The 13793-nt window shown below is 53.3% G+C and overlaps 1 protein-coding gene across 2 annotated transcripts in view; it reads right to left on the reverse strand.

The window, feature by feature from the left end:
* BSN (bassoon presynaptic cytomatrix protein) overlaps nucleotides 1-13793 on the reverse strand; it is a 98486-nt gene that overhangs the window by 27260 nt on the left and 57433 nt on the right. For both annotated transcript variants that reach the window (XR_011426898.1, XM_023620432.2), the window contains exon 3: nucleotides 1115-1999. Coding sequence is in view for 1 of the 2 variants with exons in the window: in XM_023620432.2 (XP_023476200.1) it covers nucleotides 1115-1999 (885 nt within the window). In the remaining variant the exon portion in view is untranslated. The remainder of the gene's footprint in view (nucleotides 1-1114; nucleotides 2000-13793) is intronic.

Raw genomic sequence — 13793 nt, forward strand, 5'->3', positions numbered from 1 at the left:
TGTCCCCCATTGGCCATACAGAGCTCAGCCCAGGAGTCCCAAGGGCTCAGGCAGCTGCCCATGCGCAGGAGGAGGGGACTTGGCTTGACCATCTCCTGACATGACACGGGTAGGACACATCCACCTGCCAAAATGAGCCAAACACAGACCCCAAGGGCACTCCAAGGAAGGGGACATACCCAGCTATGCCCAAGGCAGCAAAGGTAAGGTTCACATGCATGGCCTGAGCAGGGCAAAGTGGGTAAGGGGAGGAGCAGAAGCAGCCTTCAGGCCCAGGCTGGTCCAGCTCTGCCAGGGTACTTTGGCACCTTCTGAGCCTCCCAGGCTGGGCTCCAAGCTTTGAGAGAACACAAGGCCTCCTGTTCCCTTCTACTGAGCTCTGCATATCCAACACATTTCCCTGCAGCAGGGACTGTAGAGAAACAGGCCCAATCCCAGCACTCCCTCAAACTTTCCTTTGGGTGAGAAGAGCATCTCTGAGTATCCCCACAAGCAGCACCAAGGAGAGCCAAGGCCAGCCATGGGAAAATATGTGGACCAAAGGCTATGGCTTTGACAAGTAGACATCAACACCATGACCTCAGAAGAGGGGATGGAGGGAGGATACCACTTGGCTGGCCTGGACAGTGGGACATGGCCTGCCCCACCCTGGGCACAGGGTAACAGCTCTCTTCCTAACAGTACTTCGCCCCCCTGTAAGGGTCACAGACCGAGGGCAGGGTGGGAACCTCAGGTTATTCCAACCTGAGCAGGGGATGCTGGCATCGTTCATCAGGACCATGCCATGATAGCTGGGAATAGGGAGGCCAGTTCAGGGCCTCCTAAGCCTGGCTACCTTTGGTTCCAGCATCAGGGCACTGGTCAGCCAGCCAGAGACAGCGGGCACCATTACCCCATCCACTGTGCCAGTTAATTCTCTGAGGGGAAAGAGGGCCTGGGGCAGGGACAGAAAATGGAGCACAGCCCGTCTGCAGCATTAGCTGTGTAGGAGCAGTCCTGTAGCTGTGAGAGACTCGGCTCTCTGCAGCTCTTTCTGGCTCCCATGCCCCCCATTACCCCAGGGCTTGGCCCCTCATCGAGGCCCAAAGGAACATGCTTGGTCCAGCTCTCTTACCTCCACCAGGTGGGGCGTTGGGTTGAAGCCACACAGGTTGCACACCTGGAGCTTGCAGGTGGTACAGGTGTTATAGTTGGCTGGGCCCTTGCTGCCCACGTTGAGCTCGGCTTGGCACAGTGGGCAGATGGCCCTTTCCTTCGGCATGGTCTTTGGCTTGGCAGTAGCCTTGGACACTGCCTGGTGTTCTGCTCTGCCATGCTTTGGACTGGTTGTTCCCCCAGTTCTCGCTGGGGCTCCAGGCCCTGGTCCAGGACCTGTTCTAGCTCCAGGCTCAGTTTTGGCTCCAGGTGCTGACCCAGGCCCAGACCCTGATCCTGGCGGTCTTGGGCCAGCCTCCTTGCTGGCATCACTGAAGACGATCTTGGGCGGCCCCTTGCTGGGGGCAGACTGGCCCTGGGGGTCAGCCTCGGGCTGCACAGACATGAGGGTGCTTGCCTGGGTCAGCAGCGATGCACCGAGGCCAAAGAGCTTCCCAGTGAGGCCCTCCTGGGTCTGCTCAGCAGCACCAGGCCCAGAGGGCACTGTGGTGGCACTTTTGGCCATGGCCTCTCCTGCAGGCGGCCTGGTCTCAGATGTGGAAGGCTTGATGGGGAGGGGGGGCTGAGGAGGCACCCTCCCCACCTCTGGAGGGGCAGCTGCTTGGATAGGCCCCGGCACTGAGCTGGCCCTGGCTGTCTCAGCCTGGCGGGGGCCAGGCTGTGGTCCCCCTGGGCCCCGCGATTTCTCTTGCTCCGGCTTCCCCAGGGGCTGTTTGGCTGGGGAGTGGGCAGGAGACAGGGCTGGGGAGTGCAGCTGCTGCTGGCTCTTGGAACGAGGTGCAGTGGTCATGTCCATCCCCAGAGCCCTCTGCATCTGGCAGTTCAGACAGAGCCACTCCTTCACCTGAGGAGGAAGCATCATGGTCAGCGGGGTGGTCAGGACTGGTGGCACCCTTGGCCCAGGTCACTGCAGGCCTCACAGCAGCCAAGGACAGCTCTTAGCACAGGCAGGAGTAGCAAGCCCTGCTCAAGTTTCTGGGCTGTCAGGAGGCAGGGCTGAAGGGGCAGATAGCCCTGCCCTGCCCTGTAGGAGCTGCCAGGTACATGGAGCAGTGCAGAGGTAGCCACATACTCTCAACCCCACACCACAACCCACTGCCTGCCAGACCCTCCTGCTCAAGAGTCCTCCCCACTGCCCACTGGCTGTACCTCGATCTGCGTACATCGCTCCATCTCTGTGTCCCACCTCACCAATCTATGCCATCATCCTCCTGGTTGGATGACCCCAGGAGATAGCCTTCAACTGGTCACTCTCCTTCCCCTGCAGGCCATTTCCACATAGCAGCCAGAGTGATCTTTTGAAATGTAAATCAGGAGAGAAAGCATGGCCCTGGCACAGTGCCTGGTATGTAATAGGTATTCAATAAAAACTTGTAGAATGAATACATAAGTGAAGAGCAATAGGTGGGAGAGGGAGAGATAGAAAATAAAGAAACCATGATTCCTGTCCTGCAAGAACTTAGAGGAGTTCAGGAGACAAGACATATATGAAAAATCTTGAGAACAGAGTCATACAGTTTAAGTGATGGTGTAAAGAGAATGAAATAGCCTTTTTGTCCCTTAAAGGAGACAAATTTTTAAAGGAAATGGGATAATTTGTGCCTCCAGAACAAACAAGACACGTATTGCTATTCACGTGAGGGACATGTAGTTCTCTCTGTCACTGACCCTGCCCTAAGTAAACTGGGTACATGACTTAGGTTGGGCCAATTGCTGGTCTCAGCTAGGGATGCAGGGACGGGCATGTGACCTTGCAAACAGGAACAATCACAGCCCTTCCGTGGTACTTGGTAAAGGAACAATAAGAGAGAGAGGGTCTTTTTTCCTTTTGGATTATTCGTCAGAAGGATGTAGCCTTAAAGTGGTCAGTAGCCTTTTCAACATGCAGAGAGAGACTAAGAATGAAGTCAATAGACAGAAGTGAAGCCAAGACAAGGAGAAAGGAGCAGATCTGATGAGTTCATTTAATGCCCTAGATTCAGCTATGCCTCAAGTCTACCCTTGGACTTCCAGTTACATGGGCCAATAACATTTTTTTCCTCCATAAAATCTACATATAAATCAGAGCATATCGCTTACAGGCTCAAACCCCTCTAGTGGAATTCCATCACACTTACCACGGGGACTCTTTACTAGCCCCATGATCTACCCCAGCCCCCTCCTCTCTCTGGCCTCCTTTCCTGCCATCTCCCCTTAGCTGTCTCACCCCAAACACAGAAGCCTCCTGTTCTGCCAAGTGGTCTTCGGAGCTCACTTCTGTGCCAGGGCCTACGCACTCACTGTTCCCTTTGCTCTGGGCCCAGGTAGCTGTGCAGGTCTCAGATCAAGTATCACTTCCTCATCAAGGCCCCCTCTGGCCACACAATCTAAAATACCTCCTGGGTACTCTGTATCTAATCACCCTGTTTATCTTCTTCACAGTACTTGTTCTTTCCCAAAGTATCTGCTAATTTGTTGACCTGGGTGTCTCCTTACGCAGCCTGTGAGCTCTTGTGGAGGTGTTCTCAGGACTGCGCACGTAGTGAGGCACGGAGCAGGGCTCATTCCGGAAAAGCTTGCTTGTGGGATTACTCCTGGCAACGTATTAGTAGGGGGCACAGCTCCCACAAGGATGAAGCCACAAGATTGAAGACTCAGTGCCTCAATGAGGAGGCTCCTCCTCCTAACCAGAACCAAGGCTGACGCCAAGGCTACTCCATCTATGATAGCAGCCAGAGGGTTTGAAAGCACCATGATGGCCCAGTCACCAGGGAATGGTCCAGTCTGGCACCCAGTGGCAGAAAGCCCCTCTGTCCTCCCTTCAGGGTGCCTCCAGCCCTGCTCTCTGCCCTGAGGCCACAGGACTGTGCTGCTGCTGCTCCTGAGGTTGACTTGCCACTTGGGGAACCTGGGCTCGGCTGTCTTGCCCAGAAGCCCAGGAGCAGCATCCAAGAAGGGGAGAACACTGCACTTTGGTGAGCGCCCTCTTGCGCCCATTACCACACAGGGCATGTTCACAGACACTCTCTCATTTTGTCTTCACAGTAGAGAAAATCAAGGTTCGATATGATCTAACATGCTCTGCAGTTACTCAGCTAGGAAGTGGTGCTGCTGGCGAGATGAGCCCTGACAGCCCTGCCCAGCTTATGATCCACAGCCTGGAGCTGGGTGCCTTCTGCATTCCTGCCTCCTCTGAAGGCCACTTGGCCCCATGCAGGTCAAGTCACAGGTCTAGATCTCACCTCTGTGAAACACTGGCAGAGCCCTTAAAGACCAAGCCCAGCTCTGGAAACTGTAAGAACAGTAATACCAAAGCACGGGGGTGTAAAGCCATCCCCTCGCCTGAGAACTGTTAATTCACTCAGACGTTTCTTTAAGACCCAAGATAGCTTTGTCTACATTTGGACAGAGAAAGTCACAGAGGAAACAATTTGTGTCCCTGGGGCTCAGTCCAAAGACCCCTTTAGAAGGGTCACTCGTGGCAGGGCGGGGGTGGGGGGGCCTTACTCCCATCCAAGTGGGAGTTTCCAAGGGCAAGCTGTTTCTGCTTATCCTCAGAGGTACACTGGGAGGGGATTACTCTCCTGAGGGGAGGCCCAGGCTCTGGCCCAAGACAGCAGCCACAAACTCAGTTCCTATGGGGGTTGCCCAGCCCACACCTAGGGTCCCATCTGTGTTGTGCATGTGCAGGCTGCAGCATGCCCTGAGGTGGGACTTCCTGAGAAGAGGGATCTGGGAGGTAAGGCTCCTTATCCTGGGACTTCAGGGTGACCCTCCCTTGGGTTCTGAACAGGGGTGTTCAAAGACGTGCTAAAACTCCTGCACTCACCACTAGAACCTTCCTTTACCCAGCCCCCGTCACCCAGGCTGTCACAGCCATCTCACCTAAAATAGAACCTCTCCAAGAAACAGTTGCAACGCCCCTCAGTGACTCATCGCCCAGATGGGCGCAGCTATTTCTATCCAGCCTCTTCCAGACGGTGAGAAGCCTTGACCTCGTCCTCCCCCAGCCACTCCCAGGCTCAGGCCCAGGCAGATAAGCCCAGCACAAAAGGCCTCCCAAGAGGACACTGGCTGAGGGAGCTCTCTGAACCTAGCGAGACTGCCCTCTCTCTGCCTCCCCCACAGATCCCTAGGAGCTTGCTGGGGGACTCATCCTCAGCCTCTTCCTCCCTACTCCAAAGTCCTCATCCCTATGTTAGGGAGATGGAGGCGGTCTACTGGGTAGGGAGAGAGAGAGCTGTGCACCTCCAGCCCACCTGCCCACCTAGGCTGCATATGCATGGCCAGGCCTGTGACAGACTCCCTCGGCCCTGGGACCAGCAACAGTGAAAGGCTTCCTCACCAGTACACAGTGACTATGGCTTCTTGGCACCCTCCAAGCCAGCTACCCACCAGAATCAGAGGAAATGCCATATAGCAGTGTGACAAGAAGCCTCTCTCAGGATCCTGCTGTCTAATACCTCCATGAACCTGACCTAAAATGTGGCCAAGAGATGGGTAGGCCACCAGGCACACATCTCATGTCCCAAGAGGCAGAAGTGGAGCTGAGGGGACTTCTGAGGACTACCCTGAGGCAGATGGCTCTGCCAGACACTAGCTTTTGTCAAGCTGACCCTTCTTGCCAGCAAGGAAGCCCATCCCACCCTCTCAGAGGGCTGGTGGTAGCCTCCATGGACATCTAACATCCATGCACCCCAGCCCAGTGGGGGCCTGGGTGGCAGTAAGGATGGGAAGGTTCAGTGTGGCGTGCAGGCCAAGAGGTGATTTGGGGATGGGGGAAGCAGAAGCTACAGGAAAGTGGCTTCCCATAAGGAGCCACTGCCCGCTCTGCCAGGAGCCTGCCAGGGATTCAGAAAGGCAGGGCCTTATGGGCTCTGAGGCTCTGAAGGGACTTTCTCCCCAAGAAGAGCCTTTCTCAGTTGCTCCCTTACTCAAACTGTTCAGTATGCAGAAGGGCAGCTAAGGTAACACTGCCCACCAAGGATCCAGAGGCCTGGAGACCAGGCTGGGGCTCTGTGAACCACAAGCTGAATGAGCAGCCAGCCATGATCTGTCTGCAGTGGTCACTCCCTGCTGCTCCCTCCACTGGATTCTGGGGCAGTGAGTGGAGTGGGGACAGTTCCTAGGAGCTTCTACATTTTTTCCCACAGAGACACTGGTGGTACTTAAGCCTGCCACACTGTGTTTTAGCCCCAGAGGGTGGGATCCAGCCTTGCTTGCCATGTCTGGACCCAAAGCATGCTGCCCAGGGAACCTGCGTCTGCTCCTGGGGTAGAACCTGCCTCACTGTCACCTCCATGGCAGCCAGGAAGCTCTGAGGGCCCCCAGCAGTAACAGATTCTCTTTCCACTCTCCCCTCCCACCTCCCCACCAGCAAGGAAGAAGGAGGGTTGCAGATGTCACTTAGCCTGCCTTCCTGCAGAGAGCAGCGGCTTGCCTTTGAGGCCCAGCCCTCCCCGCAAAAGTGGGCATTCAGTGTGTCAGATCAGTCAGCAGTGACATCATGCCTGATGCCGCATTCATGCCTTTTTTTCCATTTTGGTACAAGTTGAAACATCACAGAAACAGCTTATAAATGTAACAGCCCTTCCTGCTGGTGCCAAATCCAGAAGTTCCCTGGAGGGCCCCATTAGCCAGTGTGACTCCATGCTCTTCCAGGCTTGAGTCACTGGCCAGGTCTCCACTGGAGGCACATAGCACATATCCCGCTGTAGCCCTGGACAAGAGTGATCCAGATGAAGACGTCAGGGCTGGCCTGGGCCCTCGCACTGCCCATGGCATTAGACATATCACCTGCCTTACCAGCATCCAGCTGCCTCAAGTCTGCCAACAATCTACTTCACCTGTCAGCTGGCTGGCCTCAGGCTTACAGGCAGGCATCCAGGGTCCAAAAGTGCAGGGCACATTGATCCAGAGCTAGCTCAGCCAGGCCTGGCCCACAGGAAAGGCCGGTGCTAATCTCATCGGGCCAAGACCCTGAGGGAGGCCCTGGGAACCTGCCCAGCTTCTGAGGCCAGGATTTGGGGAACGGGGGCTCAACTAAATCGTTGCCTGGGGCTGGAAGGCCTCACTGGCCTGGAGCTCCATGAAAGGGAGAGAATCCAACCCCTTGATCTCTACACACATCACTTCTCCACTCCTGATACTCCTCAACTCCCCCCAGCCTGCCCAAATGGCCTCCACTCCCCACCAGGCCCATCCACTGTACCCTGTAAAATCTCCTGCCCATGACCAAGCCAACTCCCCTATACCTCTGTCCCCCGACACTCCTCTTAGAGATCCAAGAGTTGATCTCTCCAGGAGAAGTTGTACTCCCTGGACTTCAGAATGTGGCAATGCCTCACTCTCTCTTTAAAATCCCTGGGGCCCTTGGGGTTCAGCCCTTGTTTCTCTACCCTGTTTCCCTCTTGGCTGCTGTTCCCTTCCAGGTCCTTTCATCCTGGCCACTAGTTCCCAAAAGTCCTTGGCCTTTGCCTCCAAGGCTTCCACTGAACTGTCTCCTTCAGTCAACTGCAGAAGGCAGCCACCCATCTGACCCACCTACCACCGCTATCCCTCAGCCTCACCCCAAACTCATCTCCTTCAAAATCGCCCCTGCACCTGTCCTCCGTCAGCCTTCTAGGTCATTTCCCAGGCCTTCCCACTGCAGCAGTGCTTGGGCTTTGTGGAGACCCCCAACACTGAGCCTCTGCTTTCTGGTCCTCCATAGGCCCTTTGCTTTCACATCTCTTCTTTCCCAGTTGAATCTATGATCCGTCATTCCTGTCACACTCTGCACTCTCTTGACCTGTGTCTGCTTCAGAACTAGACCCAAGTATATATCTTTTTCCCTGGGCCTACACCCAACAGCTGAATGGGCACCAGGCAAATGGGCTCCACTGTAAATTAACCTGCATCCTAACCTCTCCTGGGCACCCCCAGCTGCCTGGTTAACTCACTCCATCTCTCCAGGGAGCTTTTCTCCACAATGGCTGGTTCAATTTCTCCTATGCCCCTCCCTTCTGTCACCCTCCCCTGCCTTCTGGCTCCAGTGACGGCCCTGCTTTCAATGTCTTAAAGAGGAACCACACAATAGGATGCTCCTCCAAACTCAGGATCTGGATTTGCCTCTTCAGGTGACCCACTCCTTCAATCATGTCCCATCTCCCACATCCCCAGGCATCCGTTTCCTCTCAGAACTCAGACAGTGCCATTGTCTCCTGCTTTTCAGAAACCCTCTCCTATCTGCACACCTTCTCACATTGCCACCTGTGCTCTCTCCTCTCCTCAGCCAAGATTCTCAACAGTTATCCATGTGATGAAACTCAAAAGACACTGTACTGAATGAAAGAAGCCTTATACAGAAGAGTACATTCTGTAGGATTCCATTTATATGAAGCTCTGGAAGAGGCAAAACTTGCCTATGCTGGATAAAAATCAGAGCAGCAGTTGTCTCTGGTGGAGAGGCAAGGATGGACAGGGATGGAGCCTGAAGGGACTTTCTGTGGTGATGGGGATGTTGTCTATCTTGATAGAGGGTTTTGGGTGACACAGGTGCATGCTTTTATCAAAGCTCACTGAATGGTACACTTATACTTTGTACATTTCATTCTATGTAAATTTGACCTAAAATAAAACCTTAAATAAATACTGATCTCTAGTTAATGATATGCTTGCTGAAATGTTTAGTGGGAAGTATACTGATGTTAATCATGCTTGTGAATCTCTAGCCCTGACCTGGTTGCCGCATGCCAGGGTCTTAGATTTGTCAGCCTATTGGACTCCACTCGGGTGCCCATAGGCACCTCCAACTTGACATGGCCCAAATGTAAAAATTCTCCATCTCTATTCCTTAACTTGCAAGTCCAAAACATTTCCAAAATCTGTCTGTTTAGCCTCTAAAATACACCAGGAATCTGTCGTGGCTCTCTACTACCACTACCACTACCCCAGGCCCAGCCTACTCCTGGAACCCACCCTCACCCCTATGGGCTATTCTCTACACAGCAGCCAGAGGGTGTGTGTGTGTGTGTGTTGGTGGTGGTGTTTGTTTGTTTATTTTGGGTTGGGGGGGTGAGGAAGATTGGCCCTGAGTCAACATCTGTGCCGCTCTTTCTCTGTTTTGTATGTGGGACACCACCACAGTGTGGTTTGATAAGTGGCGTGTAGGCCACACCAGGATCCAAATCTGTGAACCTGAGGCCACCAAAGTAGAGTGTGAGAACTTAACCACTACGCCACTGGGCCGGCCCTGTTCTTGTTTATATATTTAAATATATATATATATATGTATACTTACATATATTAGAGAGAGACAAGTGTGAAAAACAAACATAACATAAAATTGGCCATTTTAACCATTTCTAAGTATACAATTCGGTGGCATTAATTACATTTGTAAAGTTGTGCAACCATCACCACTATCTATTTCTAAAAAGGTATTTTTAAATGCACACCTGAACTTCCCGCTGCGACCTTCCAAAACCCTTAAAATCACATCTAGAGACTCCAGCAGTCTCTGCATGCCCTCTGGTCCTGGCATACGGCACCTCAGCCACCCTGGCCCTGGCTTGCTCCCAGGCCCTCAGGCCTGCCCTGCCTCCACCTGTCTCTGGTCCAGCTTCAGTCTAACCTCCTTCAGCCTAATGTCCCCTCCTTGTGGAAGCCCCCAAGAGTCTTGTCACAGCATCACACCAAGGCCCCCAGCCTTCCTTCTGGTCCTCCTCAGTCCTAACCCCCAGGTGTGACTGTAAGTTTGTTGTGTGATTTTTGGTGGAAAGGCTACCTCTCCCACTGGCCTGCAGGCTCCACAGGGCTGAGTGACATGTCTGCTTCAGCTCTCCCTGATTCTCCAAGGTCAAGGATAAGTTCCTGGCTTATCACAAGGACTCAAAAAACATTTATGGAGGGAGGAAAGGATGAGAAGAAGGGAGAGAGCCACCCTCTGACTGAGTGGATACAAACAGGCCTGCCAGGGCCAAAGGTTGAACTAAATAGTAGGAAGAGCAGAACCAACAGGTTACCCACTACTGGTTACTTTCCCAAGCTTTCTTTGTTCTCTGCCTCTTCTTCCCTCTGGCTTTCTCCATCACCTTCCTTCCTTTGTCTCCTCTCTGTCCTTCCTCTCTTTTCCCACTTTATTTATTTATTTCTCTTTTCCTCTATCATTTCTACTCTATTCTCTTTTCATTCTGTTTCTTTTGCCCTTACATATAAAACAGGTATCTTTGGAATAAAATTTCATATTTTCTGTTTCAGATTAATTTTACATTCATTTTTAGATAACTTTACAGCCCCACTTCATAGCTAAAAGTTAGAGTTCCATGCCTGATGGCCCTAGCTGTGAAACAACTCCCCCTCCTGCACAGCTATCTCTTCTGCATGTCCTCAGTGGCTCTGGCCTCCACCCCACAGTGGTCCAAGCAAGAAGGCCGAGGGTCCTATCTCCTGAGAGCATGGACTGGCAGCAGGGCTGGCTACCTAGGGCTGACTGAAGGTTGGGGGGCTTTCCCCTATTGACTCGGAGATTGTTTGGGTCAAAGCGGCTACTGTGGGAGGACTAGACTTAAGTCCTTAGACACATGGTGGGAGAAAAGCCTCCCAAAGGGCCTGCCACCTGGAGATCTACTTCCATTTTGTGTGGAGGTGGAGACGAGAAGACTGGGCACATGTGCAGACATCACCTCCTCCTGGGCCCAGGAAGGTGGAGGACACCTTTGCCTCTCCTCAGCCCACAGCTGATCCATGTCCTTCCAACACCTGCTCCTCATTCCTCACTAGCCCAGGCAGCAGTGTGGCCAGGAAGGAGCAGACGGAAGGGGACAAGGCTGGTGGGTACAGCGGAGGGATCTGTGCTGCACTCACAGCACCACCCCCAGGCCATCTGGTGCCCCAGTCCTTGCCGGAAAGGAGTGGGATGCAAGCAGTAGAGGAAGAGGGCTGTGGCCATTGCGTTGTCTCCCTTCCTTCTCCACGCCACCCACTTGAGTAAGTGCCTAAGCCCAAGTCTTGCCAATGGGGTGGGGATGGGGGGTGGGTACAGTGGATTAAACATCCTTGGCTTGGTCTCAGTGAAGTCCAGACCTTGGAACAGGCAAGCAAGACCAGGATTACTCTTCTATAGTTTTCTTAGATGGTCTTATAAGTGATGCTGACCAAAGCAAGGAAGGTGGGCTGCCTGGACCTGGAAGGTTAGGGAGGGGGTGGCAGCCCTGTTGCTGCTCCCCACTGAAGCAGAGGGTAGGCCTCCCTGGTACAGGCTGCAGCCTCATTTTAGGTGGTGCTCTGGGAGGATTCTGCTGATCTGATCTGGAAGCACATGTGTGCAGTCAGCCCTGCCTCTGCACAGCACTCACTGCTGTGATGCTGCTCCTAGAGCAAGGACACACTCACATCTGGAGGAGTTCCAGGCCAGGGTGTGCTGCTGGGCTGCTCTGGGCAGGGCAGAGAGGCTTCTGAGAGGGCTGGCAGAGATGGGCTATGCCTGCCCCAGGCCACTGCTCATATTCTCCAGCAGCTCCTTCCCACTCCCACTGCCCTCCCCAAGCTCACCTTCCCATCCTCCACCCAGCTGGCTCATGGCCACACCTTGTCTCCTATTCCCAACTATCAGAATAGTGCAACAAGGGCCTCCCTCCTGGAGGAGAAAGGAGTGGCAGGCCTGAATGTTGAGTCATTGAAGAGCAGAGAGGTGGGCAAACAGGCCTGAGAAGATTTGGGGCATCAGCAAAGCCACTGAGGCTGGTTCCTGGACCCCTGATTCTCCTTTAGAGAAATCTGGCATTCAGGAAGTTTAAGTTACTTGTCTAAGAACCCACGTCCAGGGAAAGAAGAGGAGAACAATACTCCTGCCTTCTTCCCATCACTGGGCACTGAATTGTCTTAAAAGCTAACACCTCTGGCCTCCTGGTCAGTGCATCCTCACAAGGTGGGTCTCTTGTGAGTGGTGAGAAATGTTTAGACTCCACAAGGAAACTCTTAGTCTTTTTTTTTTTTTGGAAGATTAGCCCTGAGCTGACGTCTGCTGCCAATCCTCCTCTTTTTGCTGAGGAAGCCTGGCCCTGAGCTAACATCCATGTCCATCTTGCTCTACTTTATATGTAGGATGCCTACCACAGCATGGCTTGCCAAGCGGTGCCATGTCCGCACCCGGGATCCGAACTGGCGAACTCCAGGCCACTGAAGCGGAACGTGCGCACGTAACCACTGCAACACTGGGCCGGCCCCCCTAGTCTTTTGCCATGGTTTCAAACAGGTTAAATTATTCACCTGCCCTTAGCTACCAGGGCTAGAGAACTCCTAGAAGAAACAGCCTCTACCAAGATGAGTGGCTGAGATAGCCCTGTTTGTTCCAAACCATCTTTAACCTGAGCAAAAATGGACTGTGAATGGGGAAAATGGGGCTGGGAGTCCCTGGGGGAAAATTGGAGACCTAGCCACTGGTTCTGTGTCCTCAGCTCTTTTGTTCCAGAATGACCCAGAATAAGCTAAGACTTCCCAAGACTTGGTCTCCTTGTCTGTAAACAGAGGATGCTCTCAGCTCCCTCTGACTTCCATGCAGTTTCTATGTTCTCCAGGCACTCAGAAACCCAGCAAAGTATGTGGGCAGGCATCCTCCTCTCAAGGCATCACAGCCTCAAGAGCTAGCCAACCTGGCACGAGCAGAACAGCAAGCGCCATGTCTGTATGTGTATTACCCATCCAGCAGCCCCAGGGCTGACAGGAGAAGGTTGAGTCCACCAGCCAGAAAGGTAGTGATTCTAGATCTCAGACACTGCTCTGGTCAAATGGGGCTGACTGTTCTACCTATGTGATTCTCATGTCCAGACCTAGTCTGCTGTTTTTGCAGGACTCAGCTAAAGTAATAAGACTGACAGATGCCATGAGATGGAAAACTAAAAATACCCAGTTTCAGTGACCATCGGCCCAGTAGTGCCAGTCTTTCCCCCCCCCTCCCTTTCTGCTCATTTGTCCTCACGGAGCCATTCAACACAACAGTTCTATCACATTCCTAACCTGTGCTGCAAGTTGAGTTATAAACGAGCCCGTGATTTTCCACTTGTGACGCACGTGAGAAAAGGTACATTTTCCATGGTCCCATTTCCAAAGATTCAAGAGCAGGTTCATTAGTGGTCTCAGAGAGGCCATGAAACCCTCTATGTCACTTGTGTGGCCCATGCCCCTCCAAAGGACTGCTATATCCCTCCCTCTGTCAGTGGGAAGCTGAGGAGCAATGCATCCTGCTGACGTGGCCTGATGAGGCTTCGGTGACGTTTGAGGCAGGATGTAGGACCCAGGCTGCCAGCCCTCCTCAACCAGGGCTCAGCACTACCACATTAGCAGTTTCAGGCACAATCCCATACATCCAGACATGGTCCCCATGTTGCTCCCCATGGCCAGTGTCTGCAGTGCATCTGTGCTGGGACCAGCAGTCCTCCCAACCTTTTTTACTCTACCTGGGCCACCCTCCAGGGAAGTGAGAAACTGAGAAAAGAAGCAAGTGCTGGAGCTGGGTTTCCTGGTAAAGGTCACTCGGCCGGAGCCCCTGACACCTTAGACATGCCTGAATTCAGAACCAGGCCCTTGTACTGCCCAGAATCTCAGACCAGGCAGACACACCCAGCCCAGAGACACCAGGCCCATCCTAGAAACAGCCTTCTTGGCCAAAATAATGTCAA

This window comes from Equus caballus, chromosome 16 (genome assembly GCF_041296265.1).
Source record: "Equus caballus isolate H_3958 breed thoroughbred chromosome 16, TB-T2T, whole genome shotgun sequence".
NCBI classification, from domain to species: Eukaryota; Metazoa; Chordata; class Mammalia; order Perissodactyla; family Equidae; genus Equus; species Equus caballus.